The sequence below is a fragment of the Cryptomeria japonica genome, chromosome 3 (assembly GCF_030272615.1).
Source record: "Cryptomeria japonica chromosome 3, Sugi_1.0, whole genome shotgun sequence".
In the NCBI taxonomy this organism is placed as follows: domain Eukaryota; kingdom Viridiplantae; phylum Streptophyta; class Pinopsida; order Cupressales; family Cupressaceae; genus Cryptomeria; species Cryptomeria japonica.
Window position 1 is genome coordinate 453,751,122 of NC_081407.1, and position 17,873 is coordinate 453,768,994.

Genomic DNA, 17,873 nt, shown 5'->3' on the forward strand with positions numbered 1-17,873 from the left:
TGACTGAACATTATTTGATACAATATTCCACAAATATAGAAACTAGAATTTTCAAACCATCACCAACATTCAACCATCAATCTTTAGATTGCCCAATGCCACTAAAAACCTTCACAATAAAATCAAATATTTTTCATAATACATCTAAACATGTCGTAGTAAAAAAAATATATCCACACTAAAAGGAAGTGAGAACATTGAAAGAAAAGGTTACCTGAAACTAACAATGCGATCAAGATCCCGCAAATCTAGAAAGTTGGAAATTGAACAAGTGAGACATGATGAGCCGTCTACAATATGTGGCCAAAACAAAACCCGTCACGAAAACATTCTATAAACTTCTTTGTTTAAAAAATAAATGCAATGATAACATCCAAAAGGGGAAACTTGATCTGATTTTTTACACATTATATTTTTTGCTTTTACAAGTACAATATCTCCTAGGATACCAGCACAAATTCTTCTAGGCCACAACAATGCTAGAAGCACAGCCATTGATCAGCTCCTATAATAAAAAATTACAAACTGTGCTACAACTAGTTCTAAAACCACTAGTTCTAAATGGTTTTTACAGAAAAAAAAACCTATTACAACAGCAGTGCCTCACTATCTTGTGGAGCAAAGCATTCTGATGTCACATTCAATATGTTCTGAACACAACCAACCACGTTATAAGAAGAATTGATGATGTCCAGGATTTATAGAAACCAATATAAGAAAGTAGCTGGGCATCAACATGAGTACAAACTTGAGCTGGACCTGCCTTGAAGACATTAGACTCACTATTTCTTTCCCAACTTACTTCTATCTCAGCTCATGAAGGGACAGTTAAATATCTTTCAATCTTCCTTATATCAGAGCTCAGGAACAGATAGTGAAATGAAATAACTTGTCAAAAAACTGCCTGATTCTTTGAGTTTCAAAGTCAATTCTGTACAGCACCAGTTTGTAAATCTCATTAAGACTGCAGCAGTCAACTCATCAGTAAACCCACACTAACGGCAATTTCATGTCAAACTAACAAGCCAGCGCTATAGAAAACGACTTTGAAAAGAAAAGCCTAAACAGTGGGCACTTGACAAGGTTGTCTTTTGATCACCAACTCCCCACCATAGCTTTCTGATTGGGAATGGCATTACCTGTTGCCACCTGATCAACAAGCACAAGCTCATTGCTTACAGCATTTGAGACAGCAACATCTTCTAAACGCTTCCATGTCAGTTTGCGTTTCTCTTGTACATCTTTCTCCTTTGCTTCGTCTTCATGAAACTTCTCTTGGCAATCTTGAAAGAGATCTTGGTCCATCTCTACAAAGATCTTTCTCACATTTAATGTCAGACTGTTGACAGCTTGATTCCAGTGGTTCCTCGTATTTCTCTCCAAAGCAGGAAAAATAATTGGCAATATTGAATGACAATTTTTTGCAATCAAGCTTATAATATGATCATTGTTCCAAAGAAATAAAGCCCGTTCAGCCACCTATCAAATAAAATCAGCAGCAAACTATTAAAAAATAGTCAAAATTTCTTTACAACTTAGAAAGAAATTTAATTCTAAGTAGGTATGTTTAATAGATAACTATCTAAATAAAAACTAAAAACACAATCCCAAATATGTAATCCAAACAAATCAGGCAATCCGAACATGTTGACCACTAATCCTCTAATCTCAACAGCATTGGATAACTGAAGGAAGGCTTCAAGTTTCAAATGAAAGGCTAATGCCACATATAAATAAAGGACACAAACATCAATGCAAACAAATTTGAGTAACAAAAGCATGAGCCACAAAATGAGAAATTGGTCACTTGAAATATCTTCAAGAAAAGGTCTTTTATCTTTTTTGTTGGGTGCCGAGATGTAAATTCTACAGCCTTGTCATTGAATTGCATTCCATGTGGTCAGAAGCATTAGGCATACTTCTCAATATTATGATTGGGGGGGAAAGACTCAATGTATGGATATAATTATCGGTAATACCTCATGTAACCATGCAGATTCTTTTTAGGATGTTAAGAAAGAATTTTTCTGCTAATACTGACATCACCAAATTTCCCCTGCTAATGAGGGAAAGGGGTGGTCAGTGAGACATCAAACAATCTGTGGCAATGGAGGCAGATTCCTGCAGGCTGCAGAAATAGCTCTGAGCCTAGGATTATAACAACTGTTATCAAATTGGCTCAGCCCACCCATGTAGGAGGTCCTGCACAAGTGTTGGAACAGATTCTGAGGGAGAAAGCAGCTACCATGGGTACTAGATGGCTCCCTGCGAGGAAGAGTAATGACAAGCTTAGGAGGAGACTTCTATAAGGCACAAATGACATGCTTCACAACCCCATGCAGTTCCCTTCCAGTGTTCTATCCACATGCCATGACAAATCCAACCAGTGGACACCAAGTAAAAGATCTTGTGTGAATAGCAAATGAGGATTGGACAAAATGGCAGAAGTCACGGCCACAAGAAGATTGTGCCCAGAGAAGACCTGGTCATATGACAAGCTAGTTCTGTATGGGCCCTCTAGCTCTCTGTTTTGTTTTTGTTTCATTTTGTCTATGGAAGCCTGATGAAATATATGCTTGTATACTTCAAGCTGATAATAATTTTGTTAGATGCACTCCATTATGAATGCACATCAACTCATTCACATTATAATCAGATGTGTTTTGATATCTATGATACATGATTACCAGCCAGTCCCAGTGCCATTTTGCCTGGTAAATCTATGCTTGGATAACCATGATGCTTGAAAATGAACCGGAGCTGGCATTTTGGTCAGTTTGGCTTTTGAATTGTCAAAAACAAAGCTTTATTGTTCTTTTTCTTTGCAGTCGATGTCCTTAACTCTTAAGAGGTCTTTTATGCAACTAATATCCTTAAGATGGAGCTGGTCTATATTTTCTTGTTTTAGTTGTCTTTTCATCAGTTTAATTTTTGGTTCACTACTTGTGTCAACCATTGTAGTTTTCTATGTCAACTATATGTGCACCACTCTTGTATATGTGATTTAAAGAAATTGCGAGTATTGCAAGTACAACTACAGATGCTTAGAAGGAACTTTCGACTACCTCTATGTTAAATTGAGGTAGAAAAGTAAATCCTTGAATAGTTGGAGATCGAGAGTGAAACTTCCATCTATGGTTTTTTTCTAGCCTGGTACCTTTCTTTAGATTTATTATATATCCTGTGAACTATTTTGGCCTTTATTAGCACTATGATTATAAAAAAAATTCCTTCTATGTTCTTATGTCAATCGTGTAAGCATTTCACCAAAAAAGAAAGTCTTCTAATTACAGTTATTGTTCTCATAAACAAATTTCTATCAACCAAACTGAATGTTTCTAGGGAACCTAATCACAAAGTCTACAAAAGTAATATTATGTTTTCCCTTTATATATATACAAACAAATTGATTTCCCATTAAAGGTGGAAAGGGAAGGGTGTGCAACTGTCCTCTCCTCATGAACAGGAGACTTTCTCATTAGCTTCCTTTGTCCCAAACTGATCTGCTTGGAAGGTCTTCATACCAGAATATGGCTTTTTTCTCAATGTCTATGCTAAACGGGCCATGCACAGGATTACCAGATACTTTCAATCTGTTTCATGGTTATAACAATTTCCATCACAGTGGCATATATTTTATGCTATTCTAAGAAATGGACTGGTACCATGTTTTTCCTCATTTCATGTAATATAGAGGTCCAAATCCATGCTAGAGAATGGCATAAAGTCAAAGGAATTAAACCAGAATAACATTCTCCCAATGCGTTCATTCACTCCTGTGATCGAAGCACATCCATAGGAAATATCATCTGCTGCATGCCAAGATTTATCCCTTATATAGTAGACAAGTACTGTAAACTATGATAAGGCTATTGTAATGTCATATGGACAGTTGTAATTGGCACATTCTATTTTACATCTGTTTGTTACCTAAAAATAATTTACTAAACTATAAACTGCCACTTGTCCATGTCTTAATGGGTATGTCTCATTTTTTAGTAACATGAAGTGTTACACCAGATTACAAAACAATAATCATTTATACATTACTAAATTTAATAAAACATTCCATTCCACCTATTTATGTAAGTTTATGCTTTGGAAATGTTATACAAGCTTGCAATGGATCTCATTTCAAATGTTGCTCAAGTGAAGAGTTTGCTCATAATTGAAAACACAAAATATCTATATATTATAAACTTTATACAATAATAATCAACTGTAGAACACTCCAAACTTATAGTCTATTGGAACAAAATTCTTTAAAGACCACAACTATTCTGAATATTTGCACTGATTATACATTATGATTATGCTAAAAGGATACTGTATATCACTGAACTAAAACTAACCTACACCGCCCACTTTGAAAACATTGTTTAAATTTCCAGCCTCGTGGTTCTGCATGTAATTAAACATGCTAAATCTCTTCATTTTAAGACCTTCAAGAAAATGCTTGTGGCCCACTTCATTAATGCATGGAAAGTATTTGAAAGGAAATTTGTATTCCATATTTATGCCACCCAAATGTTTCAAAATACTGCCAAACCCTTAAATACCATGAATGTAGGTGGAGGGCCAATGCATTGCATAAGAACAGTACTGATTACTCAAGTAAAAAATGCAAATTCAATGTCTGGTTATCTATTCATAAACAATAACAATCAGGAAATTTCAAAAAATATCACAAATCAATGAGCATCTCTGCCTAACAAAACAGATTCCTAAATTTATCAACTTTCCTACTGATAACAAAAATACATGTCATCTCCAACTGGATGTGCCTTCCAAGTCTTTCTCCATTGATGAGATGGAACATTTATGATAACTTTTTTTAAAGGACAAGGCTTGAAGTTTGATTTTTGGATTCATGGATGCCTACCCAAGACACATGGCTCCTAGGATCTGAGAGCGAGAAAATTGCACAGATTGTGCCCTGTCAGACTCAGTGGAAATTTTTTATGATGGCAAAAGGATATTTTTGGTTGTTTCCTCTTCTGCAAAAGAGTGAGATAATGCCTTCCGAGCATAGCCCAAGTTCATGAAGAACTCATGCTTGTTTACGGAACATTGGTCACCTGCTTTCAATCTTAGGCTGAACAAAGTAGTAGAGTGACAGTACGGGCAGGGCTTCTAGTACTCTCAAAGTAAAAGATTGGCATGAATCTTGCTGATGAAGATAGGAACACCAATAGGAGAATATATCATGGTCTTGGAGCTCACTCCAAATCCTATAGTGTTGAACTATTCCAGAATTTGCATTGAGGCATTTAAACAAGCCATTGCCAGATAGATCAATATTGATGAGAGGAACTCTTAGACTACAGAAACATCTTTTATCACATGCAGAATCTGCCATGAAAATAGATATTTAGCCAGGTTCTGTCCAGCACAAGCAACAAGCCACCCAACCACAAGCTAGGATGAAGGGAAATTCCACTGACCGGGAACCTCACAATAAATTGCTCCTGTAGTTTCAAAACAGCAACACAAATATGGAATCGATGAGAAGTAAAACTCCTAAGGAAAATTTTCAAATGGAATAGACCAGAAAAGGGAAAGGATCAGTTAAACAAATACCACAATTATCATTTGAAAATACCTTTGCTGCTCTCGCTAAACCTGATATGGGGGTTATGGAAGATATCCTACCAGTCGATGGAAGAAATCCAGGCAGGATCAGTGGATTCATGGTTCTACCACAGGAGGATCCCATCAACCAAGATTCAAGAACAAACATGATAAGCTAGCTCAATATTTGTTACAGTTTCCTTCTAAGTTCTGCTTGCCCAACAGACAGTATTAAGAGAAAAAGACAACCCACAAGGTACCCAAAAAAAGGATCTCATCCCTGTAAATGTTCAAATCTGAGAAACCAAAGTCATACAAGCTAAAAAGGGAGAGAAGAAAATTAACAAGGGATTACACTGAATAAGATGAGATAAAAGCTAAGTTGCCAAATCGGGTATGGGAATGGGAATGGGTATGTGGGTACGAAATGCCGGTACGGCAGAATTTTTTGGGGGTTGGGTACATTTTCAGTACGATCGTACAAAATAAAACATATATATATATATATTGGGGAGGTGGATACTTCAAATTCCAGAATATGTGGTGGAGGGAGAAAACACTAGAAGAGACATTGGAAGCATGGTGGAATGAATGTAAACATATCAAAGGTACGCCCATCAACTGTTTGTCTAAAAGAATCACTTGTATTAAGAACAAGCTTAGAATTTGGTATAAGGAGGTTTTCAAAAATATTTTTGATGAGAAAGAAAAAATCGAGGCCAAACTTGAAACATTAAATAAGAAAATTATTGATGAGGGAATGAAGAGAAGATTACATTCGGGAAGAGGAGTTGAAAACCAGTTTGTCTGAGATACTAATTAGAGAAGAAATCTACTAGAAAGATAAAGTGAGGGAGCTATGGATCAAGGAAGGAGATAAAAACACGAAATTCTTCCATGCTTCGGTAAAGGCTACGAAGGCTCAGAATCAGATTAAAGAGATCACTTCTGGCGATGGAGTAATATACAGAGATAGAGAGAGCGTTGGCCAGGGGGCTGCAAAATATTTCAAGAAAATTCTGAATTCCAGAGGAGTGGATGTAGCACAATATAGAGATAAAATACATGAGGCTACCCCAAAATTAGTTTCTGAAGAGGACAATCAAATGTTAATCGAACCATTTACAGAAGAGGAAATTCAGGCTGCTGTTATTGGTTTGCACCCTGACAAAGCCCAGGGCCGAACGGATTCCCCGCTAGATTCTACCAGAATTGCTGGGATTTTCTGAAAGCTGATATATGGAAGGTGGTCCAGGACGGATTCCCCGCTAGATTCTACCAGAATTGCTGGGATTTTCTGAAAGCTGATGAATGGAAGGTGGTCGAGGAAGTGAGATGCAAAGGAAAATTTGTCAAAGAATTAAACAAAACTGTCTTAGTCATTATCCCAAAGAAGGTTGATCCCAGGTCTTTAGACGACTTCCGAACAATTGCATTATGTAATACCCTATATAAAATAATTATAAAGGCCTTTGCTAATAGACTGAAAAAAGTTTTACCGAGGCTCATATCAATAGAACAGAATGGCTTCACTCCAAGACAGAAAATCGCAGATAGCATTATCCAAACTGCAGAAACACTTCATTCTATAGTAACAGAGAGAAAGAAGGCAATGATAATCAAGTTGGACATCTCCAAAGTGTATGATAAAGTATGTTGGGATTTCTTGATTGGTGTGTTGAAGAAATTTGGGTTCGATCAAAAATGGATTCAGATTATCAAACTTTGTATAAGCACTGCTCATTTTTATGTGGCTGTGAACAGAGCACTGTTCGGTTTCTTTGAAAGCAAGAACGGATTAAGACAAGGCGACCCAATATCGCCATTCCTATTTGTCATCATGGCAGAATCACCAAGTCGATACATCTGTAAACTCAGAGAAGCTTTGGTATGGAAGGTTCTTGTAATTCATGAAGAATTAAGGCCAGTAACACATTCGCAATTTGCGGACAATACAACCTTATTTGGTGAAGCTACTTAAAGGGAAGCAAAGATTATAAAGGATGCTCTGGATTTATATGCTATGACAGCTGAACAGCAGATTAACGATAAGAAGACAGATTTTCTTTTTTAATAAAAAGAAGACCATTTAAAATAAGATCTCAAAGCTGTTGGGGTGGCCAATCAGGACACTACCAGCCAAATATCTGAGGATGCCAATGTTCTCTGGCTCCTCAAGAACCGAACTATGGGAAGAGCTAATATCGAAATGCAGGCAGAAAACTGAAGCATGGAAGCATAAATGGCTTGCTCTTCCAGGAAGAATCCAGTTGATAAAGTCCGTCTTGGCCGCCATGCCTATCTATGCAATGTCTTGTTTCAAACTGTCATCCAAAGCAATTCAAGCGCTAGAAAGTTTCTTCAAAAGATTTCTATGGGAAGGTAAGAAAATCCCACTTCTAAACTGAGAGATTGTGTGTAAAACAAAAGAGAGGGGCTGGGCTAAGGAAAATGGAAATGCAAAATATTGCTCTGGGAGTGAAACTAATATGGAAGATGTACAGGAATCCCGAGAAATTATGGTACAGTATTATGCAAAAGAAATGCATGGACAATAATGACCCTACAAGAATACTCACAATTAACAGTACCAGCAGTGGATCGGCTGTATGGAAGTTTATGAAGGAGTGCAGGCATGTAATCACGGACCACCTTACCTGGAAGATTGGGAATGGGCAAAAAGCAAAATTCTGGCATGATCCATGGGATGGTTTCGAGAACATTAGCAAGAACTTTGAAAAGCAGGAGTGGATGAAGGAGGCGGAATTGGTGTATGGAGAATTTGTTGCAGACTATTTGAAAGAATCATATCCTGGGAGTGGCATATTTGAATGGATTCCGATATAGATCAATAACATGGCGATAGAAGATCAGAGAAAGTTAGTAGAAGGATCACACTCAAGAAAGAAGAAGATGAAGTAATATGGTGCGCTGCTCGATCAAGAAAATATAATGCCAGATAGGGTTACCAAATTCAAATAATAGAGCAAGAAAAAAGTGAATGGCCTACAAGACTATGTTGGGATAAAATGGTGGCTCCTAGGGCTGGCACATTCTTGTGGACTGTTCTTCCCGAAAGAATTCTAACTGGCAATGACTGAAGCTCTATGGGATTGATGGCCCAAGCATATATGTCTTATGTAAACAGAATGAGGAAACTACAAATCATTTACTATTTGAATGCCCCTTTGCAAGAAGGTGTTGGAACTGGCTATGCCAAAGTCTGGAATGGTTCTAAACTACAGATGACAGTCTAATCAATTGTATCAAGAGATGGCCAATATTGAATCAAAAGTCATTATGGGGGGCTTTGTGGGTAATTTCACCATCAATACTCCTATGGCAAATCTGGAAAGAGCGTAATAGGAGAATTTTTGAAGAAAGGGAACTAAGTATAGAAAGGTTATCGAAAAAATCAAGATGAGAATTAGTGAAATATCCAATACAAAGGCTTACTGCAGAAAGATTGAATGTTTGATTGATTGGGACAAGAAAATTCAGAATAATTGGGGGACTTTAATTTCCCCCAATGTAAGCTTCGTACCTAAGATTGTAAAATGAAAAAATGTCAGATGGTCTGCCCCCGAGGAAGGTAGGATCAAACTCAATTTTGACGGGGCTGCTAAGGGCAACCCTGGAGAAGCCGGATACGGATGCATAGCTAGGGATTGCTGCGGTACGTTGATTTTCTGTATTTTTGGTTATCTAGGTATAACCACCAACAATGATATTGAAGCTACGGCTCGAGAGAGAGGATTAAAGCACTGTGCAGAGCAGGGAATTGAATCATTGGATATGGATATCGAGGGAGATTCACAGATAATAATTAATGCAGTCAAGAATGAATCGATTCCAAATTGGAAACTAAAAAGGAAATTGGGCAGGACATTGGAGCATATCAAACAGATTCCAAACTATAGAATAGTGCATGTTTATTGAGAAGCAAACAAAGTGGCCGATCACATGGCAAATCCGGGAGTGTCCTTGACAAGGGGTGAAGTAAAAATCATGAATGAAGATAATTGGGGAGATCTCTCCCAAATATTGAAGGACGATTTCCCATATTCAGGACAAAAGAATTAATCTAGCATTGGATAGACCGAATCCAGATAGGATTGATCGATGGGATCTAGGAGATCCCGAGGGGGGTACAGGTGGTGATAGGTCTGACAGATAACTCTCGGATTCTCTTTGGCACCAGACAGAGGTGTACAAAAACCTCAAATGAAGAATCTCAGTTAATGGATGACGACTCCAAGTACTATGGCACATTATAAGATGACATGGGAATGACTGTTTATGTGTTCAATTGGAATTCTCCCAAGATTTGGATTCAACGTGGAATTTGGAGATGGGACACTTACATGATCAGCCCCCATGATTAGAAAGATTTTGGCCCAAGAGATCCTCTCTGTCAGGTGGATCTTATTATATCTGTCTTTGACAGGGATTGGACCACTGCTTCAGCTATAAATCGATACCGGCTATTGTTGAGTCTAGTGGCATTGAGAAATGGGGTATCACTTCGGGCTGGGCTGTTTGTGCAGAGAGGAAACGTTGATGGCACAATGCCGGCATCTCTTTACCACTAATGATCAGTGGGTGGGGGAGAATATCAGGGACTTGGTGAAATGCTGTCTGGGTGAAAACCGCCACTGGTGCGATGGGTTTGTTTCTGAGGCAGTACTGTGTCCACTGGTCGATATTATAGACTCCAAGGAAAGCTGCATTGAGAGAATCTAAGATTTTATCCGGGAAGTGGATGGCGAAGCTGCTGCTAATGCCATTCTAGATCTGGAAGAAGGGAAATTCGTGAGTATTTTGGGCATCTATTTTGACAGCAACAACTATGTCAACAATGATGACACGAACTCGAGCCCATTGTCTTCCACTGTGGACAAAGCAAGGCTACAGAGAAAATGGAATTTCATCGACAATGCGTGGGAGGTTTTCCGTATTGCTGTGAACAACAACAAATTTGAACCATTTAGTAAGCTTCTGAATTCGGAGGAGAATTGGCTTTCTGCTGTAAGTGCTGTCAAGATTATGGAGATAGGTAGATGTTTGGCTGTGATATTCAACTACCTCACTGACTGAGGTGGTTGAAACAATTGGTTGTATTCCAGATGTTTTTGTACTTGCAATGTAAGGGAGCTATCCCCTGTTGATAGCACTTATCTATAAAAAAAAATTAAAAAAAAATACATGCATATGTATATATAGCTAAAAAAATAGAATTAAGTTTAGAATGTCATATACCAATACATATGCTAAACAAAACCATTACAAATTTCAAACTTTGAAACATAACATACTAATTTAAATTCAACTTTCAATTTCAAAAAGATCAAACTAGAATCTTATGAAATATAAGTTCTGAGTTCACTAATCAGCACTGTAGGTCTTAAGAATATCTAAAAGATCAAACTAGAATCACTAAACATTTCAGAAATGTTTCGGCATCTAAAAAGACGAACCCCAGACACACCTACAGGAGATTTGTTTCAGAATCCAATTCTGGTATGTTTCATACCCAGAATCGCCCCAAAAATCCCACGATTCAGCAACTTAGGATAAAAGCATAAATTAAATAGCAAATCAGATGATGCCAATTTGAGAGCCCCATTTTCAGAAATCTGAGGAATCACTATCCCTGTGTTCCCCTTAACATGGATCCTATCTTGAAATATAAGAGGCTTAGGGGTGCCAATAAATGTCTTTTTTTCTAGGATATGGTTATAATATAAAACATCTTGATATGATTCTTCCATAGTTGTATGGAAAGGGATATGAATACAATAGCAGATTCTGATACAATGAATTTTCAAGAACCCCCTGATAGAGATACAGCTGGATAAGACAATTATAAAGATACACATATATTCAAAATTCGATATAAATCTGAATTCAATTCACAATGTTAAGCATAAAATATTTAATGAAATTAAGAGTTTCAAAATCCGTAATATTCAGTAAAAACTTAAAAAGCTCCTGGAAAAAAGTAAAAAGCTGTATAGCAGATGCAAAATCTTTTTTTAGATGACTGAAAGCTTTTTCCAAAAGCTATATACTGAAATAAAAATATTTAATTATATTTATGTTGATTTTTGGACTTTAAGTTCATAATATTTATTTTTAATGTTATGAGTGCCTTTAGTTTATAATATTAATTTTTAATATGAAAAAATTGTTTTTTATGTTCTATGCTTTATAAATCTTTGTATGTTTTTACAGAACCCTAAACTGGATTGGGAAACAGATGGCATGGCAAAAATGGGCTCATATATGGATATGTATTGATGCAGTACCCCTACTATATCCAGGTGCATAGTATCATATCCCATGTCCAATATGCAGATACATGTGTGGCAGGAGAGGGAAAGCATCCAGAAACTCTAGATTCTTCACAAAGAAATTATCAGATCTAGTGTGCTCAAGCCCACCAAATTTGGAGGAATTTCAAGCAGCAGACACGTCATTTTGTGCAAAGAAACTAGAACTGTAATACATTGGGAAACGCAAGGTATGATCTTAAAACTTCTTAACTTTTTGATTGGTGTGTCTTTTTACTATTTATTTCAAAATATCTGTCACATCATCAAACCCATAGATTCCACCTTTGGAAGCAATAGAATAATTATTATAAATGAACCCAAACCTGAGTCTTCAATGCCTCTACTCCACATCTCATTGAAATGGAGAAAATAGTGCTATTCTGGACCCATAGGGAAAAGATGAGGGAGCTTAAAACTCGGAACGCCAGCAATCTTCAGTAAGCTGGAGTTCAAATACACCTTGATGGAGATGTAAATTACGTGAAGATTTTTCACATGCAGTATTTGTAGAAAAGGAAAATGCCCAACAGCAGAAAACTTTGAAACAGTTTTCATATTAAAATCAATGGCTCAAACCAAATAGAAAGATAGAAGAAAAAAGTTAAGTGGCACCACTCTTCTAGATCATTGACCAATTTTCCTAGAAATCTCTCAAATTCCTACCAAAAACAAACCCACATTTCAGATTTGCAAAACTATTGTTCAGTCAACCTGATTTTATTAAAAATGACACTAAATGGTCAACTGAGGCCCCATTAATTCTAGGCTATACAATATAAATTTGCTTGACTTTTGAGTGATTCAGAAAACAAAATCAAACAATGGCACAAAACAGAATTTGGCAGTATGTTAAAGATTTTAAGTGTGTCACTCAAATATAAAATGATTTTAGTAGCTTCACTTTACTCTCACCGACCAGTTTGACCAATTTCCTTAATATGTGAAGGATTCCACAAGATTTGTCAGTCACATGCAAACCAAAGCCATTAAGTAATAATTGATCTCTCTGCAGTTTTAATTTAAGCTACCAGATTTGGCACCAGAAGGCCAGATGCGGTTTCAGGTTTGTGCTGGGTCCAGATCTAGGTCCAGTGCGACTCTCGGTTTGCTTGACTCCGACTCAGCAGTCAGCAAAGAATAAAAACAGCTCTGCAGTGGTATATTTCTAATTGCCGCAGCTCTTGGTCAAAGTATTTTTCTAATTGCGATATATTTAAATAGACCAATGGCTGAAAAATGATATCTTTCTCAGCAGTGGCGACTATGTTATACACAGCTCCACTGCTATTATCAATTATTATACGGGTTTATTATTTTTTAGGTTTTTTTATAAACTCAATAATATATATATATATATATAAATTTATATATTTATAAAAAATATTTACATTGTTTTTGTACTAACAAAACCAAATGAACCCAAAACCCATTTTTTTAATTTTGCCAAACTGGCGAACCAGTTCCTCAAACCCAAACCCAAACTGGCAACTTAGGTTTTAATTCTTTATAAGTGCACCAGATTTGAGGGTTCCTACATAATTAGAGAAAGCATGAAGGTCAGATACAACGAAAGTGAACAAAGACAGAAAATTTTCACTTTATCTACTCCACTGTAACATGGCAAACCCCCCCCAAAAGAGATAATCCCCAGGCACCTTCTAAAGGGTCTCAAGAAAACAAATATTTTCTAACTAATCATGCTGAACATACAAAACATATCCTAATTTACATGCTGCTATCCATGAAATTGCTAATGCAATCAAGAACCATAACCAGAACAATGCTGAGAAAGTAATCCAAAATGCATATTCTGAAACTGGTCTTATCAAGCTCGTAACTGGTAAGAATGGATTGATCCTATACAAAAATGTGTTGACAATATAGACTGATCACTCAGAATCATGAACAACTGCTAATATGAAAGTGATCACTCAGAATCACGAACAACCAATGTATCAACACTGCTGATTTCTGAGAATAGAATAAGGATAGCAAGCTTGTTAAGAGCAAGCTGAGTTGGTTCCCTTTCTTGAAAGACAAACCACTTGTGCTCAAACTGCCTCAAAGTTCTACATTAACAACTAAGGGAGCTTCTGCCCGGAGGAAACCTCTTTTACAACCGAAGAATATTGCAACTACACCAGCTCAGTCCACTAAAAATGCAAATGAGGAAAGTCTTCTTTCTCATTGTGCTCATGTAAATAAACTCAGAAAATGATGTCAGAGCAGTCAAACTATTGCATGGTTTGGTTGCATTATTGTAATTCCCAAAGAGCCTCCAGCTGCAAATGGTAAATACTTTATAGCTATAGTTATGTTCATTGTCACTAGATCTGTTATACTGCTCAGCATCGTATGACTTTGCCACTCATTAGCAAATCTCCTTGTTGGCAATATTCTTAGTATTTTAGTAGTCTATTGTAACAGCGTCAAGCTGAAGGCTACTCAAAAGAAACATTCAAAAGCATCAGGCATCAACATCTCAGCAAACAGATGTGGAAATTTCAATGCCTGGATTTTTTTTCTCATTTCAGGTATTCACTCTGTAATTCTATCATTACAAACATGATATTAGCACAAATCCAAACTTGCTTTCGTGAAAATTAATAAACAAAATTAAAGGACCAGCCTTCCTCAAAGTACAGTATTATCCTATCTTCTTGTATTTAATATCTTCAATAACAGCAATATTAACAACTGCTGTTGGGACCTACTCAGAAATCTCGTGATATCATAACAATGTCATAACAAAGAACCCGCCAGATTCAGTAATATGGCATACACAAGTTCAGCAATCCAAAGTTTTTTTTCCAGACATTTTCAGCAATCTCAAATTTTTATATAGTCATAGACCTTTTTTGGCTTCTAATTTATTTAATATCATGTTTTAATTGATTCCATTAATAGGATAATAGCGAATAATAATAATAACAATAGAAATGCAAAGTAGAATTTGCCCTTCTAAATGAGTTAAAATAAACTTTAATGGAGTGTCAAAAGGTAAGCCTAGTGTAGCAGGAGCAGGTTATGTTATTCATAAATCATATAGTATAATAGTGTTGGGAGGATCCAAACATCTTGGTTTAAGAACAAACATTGGTGTGGAACAGGAAGTTGTAATGTCCCCTACTAAGTTTAGGCCTGTTTTAACCATAATTAATCCATCTCAACATACTTATGGACTTAAACTAAAGTGATTAGGGGACAAAACTATCTTAACATATATCCAATCAGTGATAACATAATCTTCTTCCTGACATTGAATGGATAATTCAATCTGATTTATAACCTCAGATTTACTTGTTCATTCAAATTACTATATATATATATCATTCTCTATAATTATATTATTATTATTACTAAGTTCTGCATAAGAACATTATCGAGTTTCTTATATTAAGCATTCATATTAGGCACATTCCTATGCATACCACCAAGAACAAGGATGTTACTGCCGGTAACTTAATAACAGTTCAGATCCGATCTGATTCGTGGTGCTCTCTCTAATATTGATCTTGAAGTATATGCAGCCGATTCTTGATTTTGCCGGGAATAATCATTATGTTATGTTGTCATATTATGTTTATGTTGTTGTCGGTAATAATGAGTTACGGCAGTCAGTTAGTTAGTCGTCCCGAAGGGCAGTTGGATGCGACAGTTGGTCGCACCCCTTCGGGTATTATATATTGCATACTGTTCCTTCGTAATGGCATCATGATAGTCGTATCTGGGTTTAATGTTATAAGCACTTGATGTACATGGACTGTTGAATTAATACAGAGACTGGTTATTTAATATATTTCCATTATGTTCTGTGGATTTACTTTCTGCATTTAATCATTTACCCGTATGTGGCAAACATTTGGCGCCGTTGCCTAGACACACTCGGGAAAGGAAGGAGCGGATGGCGTACGGACACGATGGGCCTACCCGTCGGTGAGATTAACCCAGAGGTCGACGCCGTGCAAACGGAACAATCGTCGTGGGCCGCAACGCGTGATGGCAAGAGGCAAAGGGAAAATTGAACCCTGTAATAATCCCGACACAATGTTGAGATAAATTGTGGCCAAAAGGGAAAATAATAAAAAAAGTTTTTTTTTTGTGTACATGGTGTGTGCTTGCTATGTACGGAAGTGATTTATGCCAAATATACTAAATAAGGACAAAAATAAAAAGATACAAAGTGACGAATGGGAAGTGGCACAAAGAGCGTTGAATCTTAGACAGCAAATAGAACGAAGGCGTAGGCTAAGTCAGCTTGTCGAGGGACGACCGGCCGAGGGGTTGCTCGAAGGGAACCCAGGAGGTGTCACGGAGGTTGCGGAGGCAGAGATAGATGGAGAGAATTACACTCTCTACACTGTCGTAGGATTGCCCAAAGGGAACCTAGGAGTCACGGAGGGTGCCGAAGGAGAACTCTACAGTTCGCCAAAATATCACCGTAGGGTAAGAAGTCGTGAAGAGTTGGTGGAACAAACAAGGCGAAGTCTAAACCTGATCGACGCTACCAAAGACCTACTAAAGAACTTGTCCATTTCATAGGACAACCGGAGGGAGACGACCGAAGGTGACGGTACGGCCAACGGTGCCAAGGGAGCACAAGGGTACCGTACGGTAGGCAATTTGTTCGGTTCGGGGTCAACAACCTTCTCCGGAGGACCCACAAGTGGAGGGTCAGGTGCAGGATGCGAAGGCGGAGGATCACCACGTACAAGCACACAAGGCACCAAAGGAGCGAGACCCAGCGGTGGGATGGCAAGTAAGCAGAAGCTGTCGAAGTTCAACGGCGATGGGAAGGAAGATCCCATCCGCCATTGTCACACTTGCGAAACCATATGGTCAGCGAACAGTGTTACCGACCAGGACGAGTGGGTAACACAATTTCCAGCAACCTTAAGGGGAGTGGCCATCGACTGGTACTCCAATACGGATAAGGCCAAAGTCGGCACATGGCCCAGCCTGAAGGAGTTCGGGATAGAGTTTCGTCTCCTCAGAGACGACAATGAAATAGTAGCCGAAATCTATGGCACAAAGTAGAACAAGAACGAGACTGTCTAAGCCTATAGTCGGCGGCTCAAGGAACTGTTGGGGAAAATGGAGAGTCAACCAACGGATGGGTTGAAAAAGAGATGGTTCGTGGAGGGACTGAAACACTCCATCCTGAAGAAGATGAAAATTGTTCCACCAACCTCGTACGAAGATGCATATAATAGAGCGATGGATTTCGAGAGCAAGACCAAGACATCCAAGAAAAAAAAGAAGAAGGATAGCTTGTCCGAGGATGATGACTCTTCCGAGGGAAGCAGCAACGATGGCGAGTCCAGCAAAAAGGTGCAAGCCCTGCAGAAGGACATGCTGAGGATGATGAAAGAGCTGAAGGTTATGAAGGGAAGTCCGAGCAAGACCGACAAAGGGGAGCTTTGGTGCACGGAATGTAAGACGGACGGCCACACAAAAGGCTCCTGCCAAAAGAAGGCCTATTGTGATATATGCCAGTTGATGGGGCATCCCACCAGGGAATGCCCCTACAACATAAAAACACGAAACCAACAAGTATTGCTTACGCAAGAACAACCAACTACATCGAGCGGTACCGGCAGCTCCCAGGCGAACAACAATGCAACATCGGGAGGCTACCGAGATAACCGGTGGGGAGGACGAAACAACAATAACAATACAAGGAGCCGAATCCAATACAACTCCTGAGGCTGACCGATGGTACAATGCAGAGCGTGCAACCAGTGGGGGCACTTCGCCCGAGACTGCCCGAAGGGAGAGGCCACACAATATTTGTGCAAATGGTGCGGACCAAGAGACCACGAAGACGCCACCTGCCCGAAGTCCGGGGTCAACTTGCTCAATATCAAGGAAACCAAAGAAGAGGAAGTGTTGGCCGTAACCCGTGCCCAAGCCAGACACGCAATGTGCCCAGACCCGGAGACGGAGAAGTGAAGGGTACGGGAAGCA

At 38.1% G+C, this 17,873-nt stretch overlaps 1 protein-coding gene across 1 annotated transcript in view; it reads right to left on the minus strand.

The window, feature by feature from the left end:
* Positions 1-375: 375 nt before the first annotated feature.
* The window catches only part of LOC131067491 (serine/threonine protein phosphatase 2A 59 kDa regulatory subunit B' gamma isoform), a 68,895-nt gene continuing 51,397 nt past the window's right edge, over positions 376-17,873 (minus strand). The window contains exon 4 of the mRNA XM_058002837.2: positions 376-1,479. Within this exon, the coding sequence (XP_057858820.1) occupies positions 1,096-1,479 (384 nt within the window). The 3' untranslated portion in view covers positions 376-1,095. The remainder of the gene's footprint in view (positions 1,480-17,873) is intronic.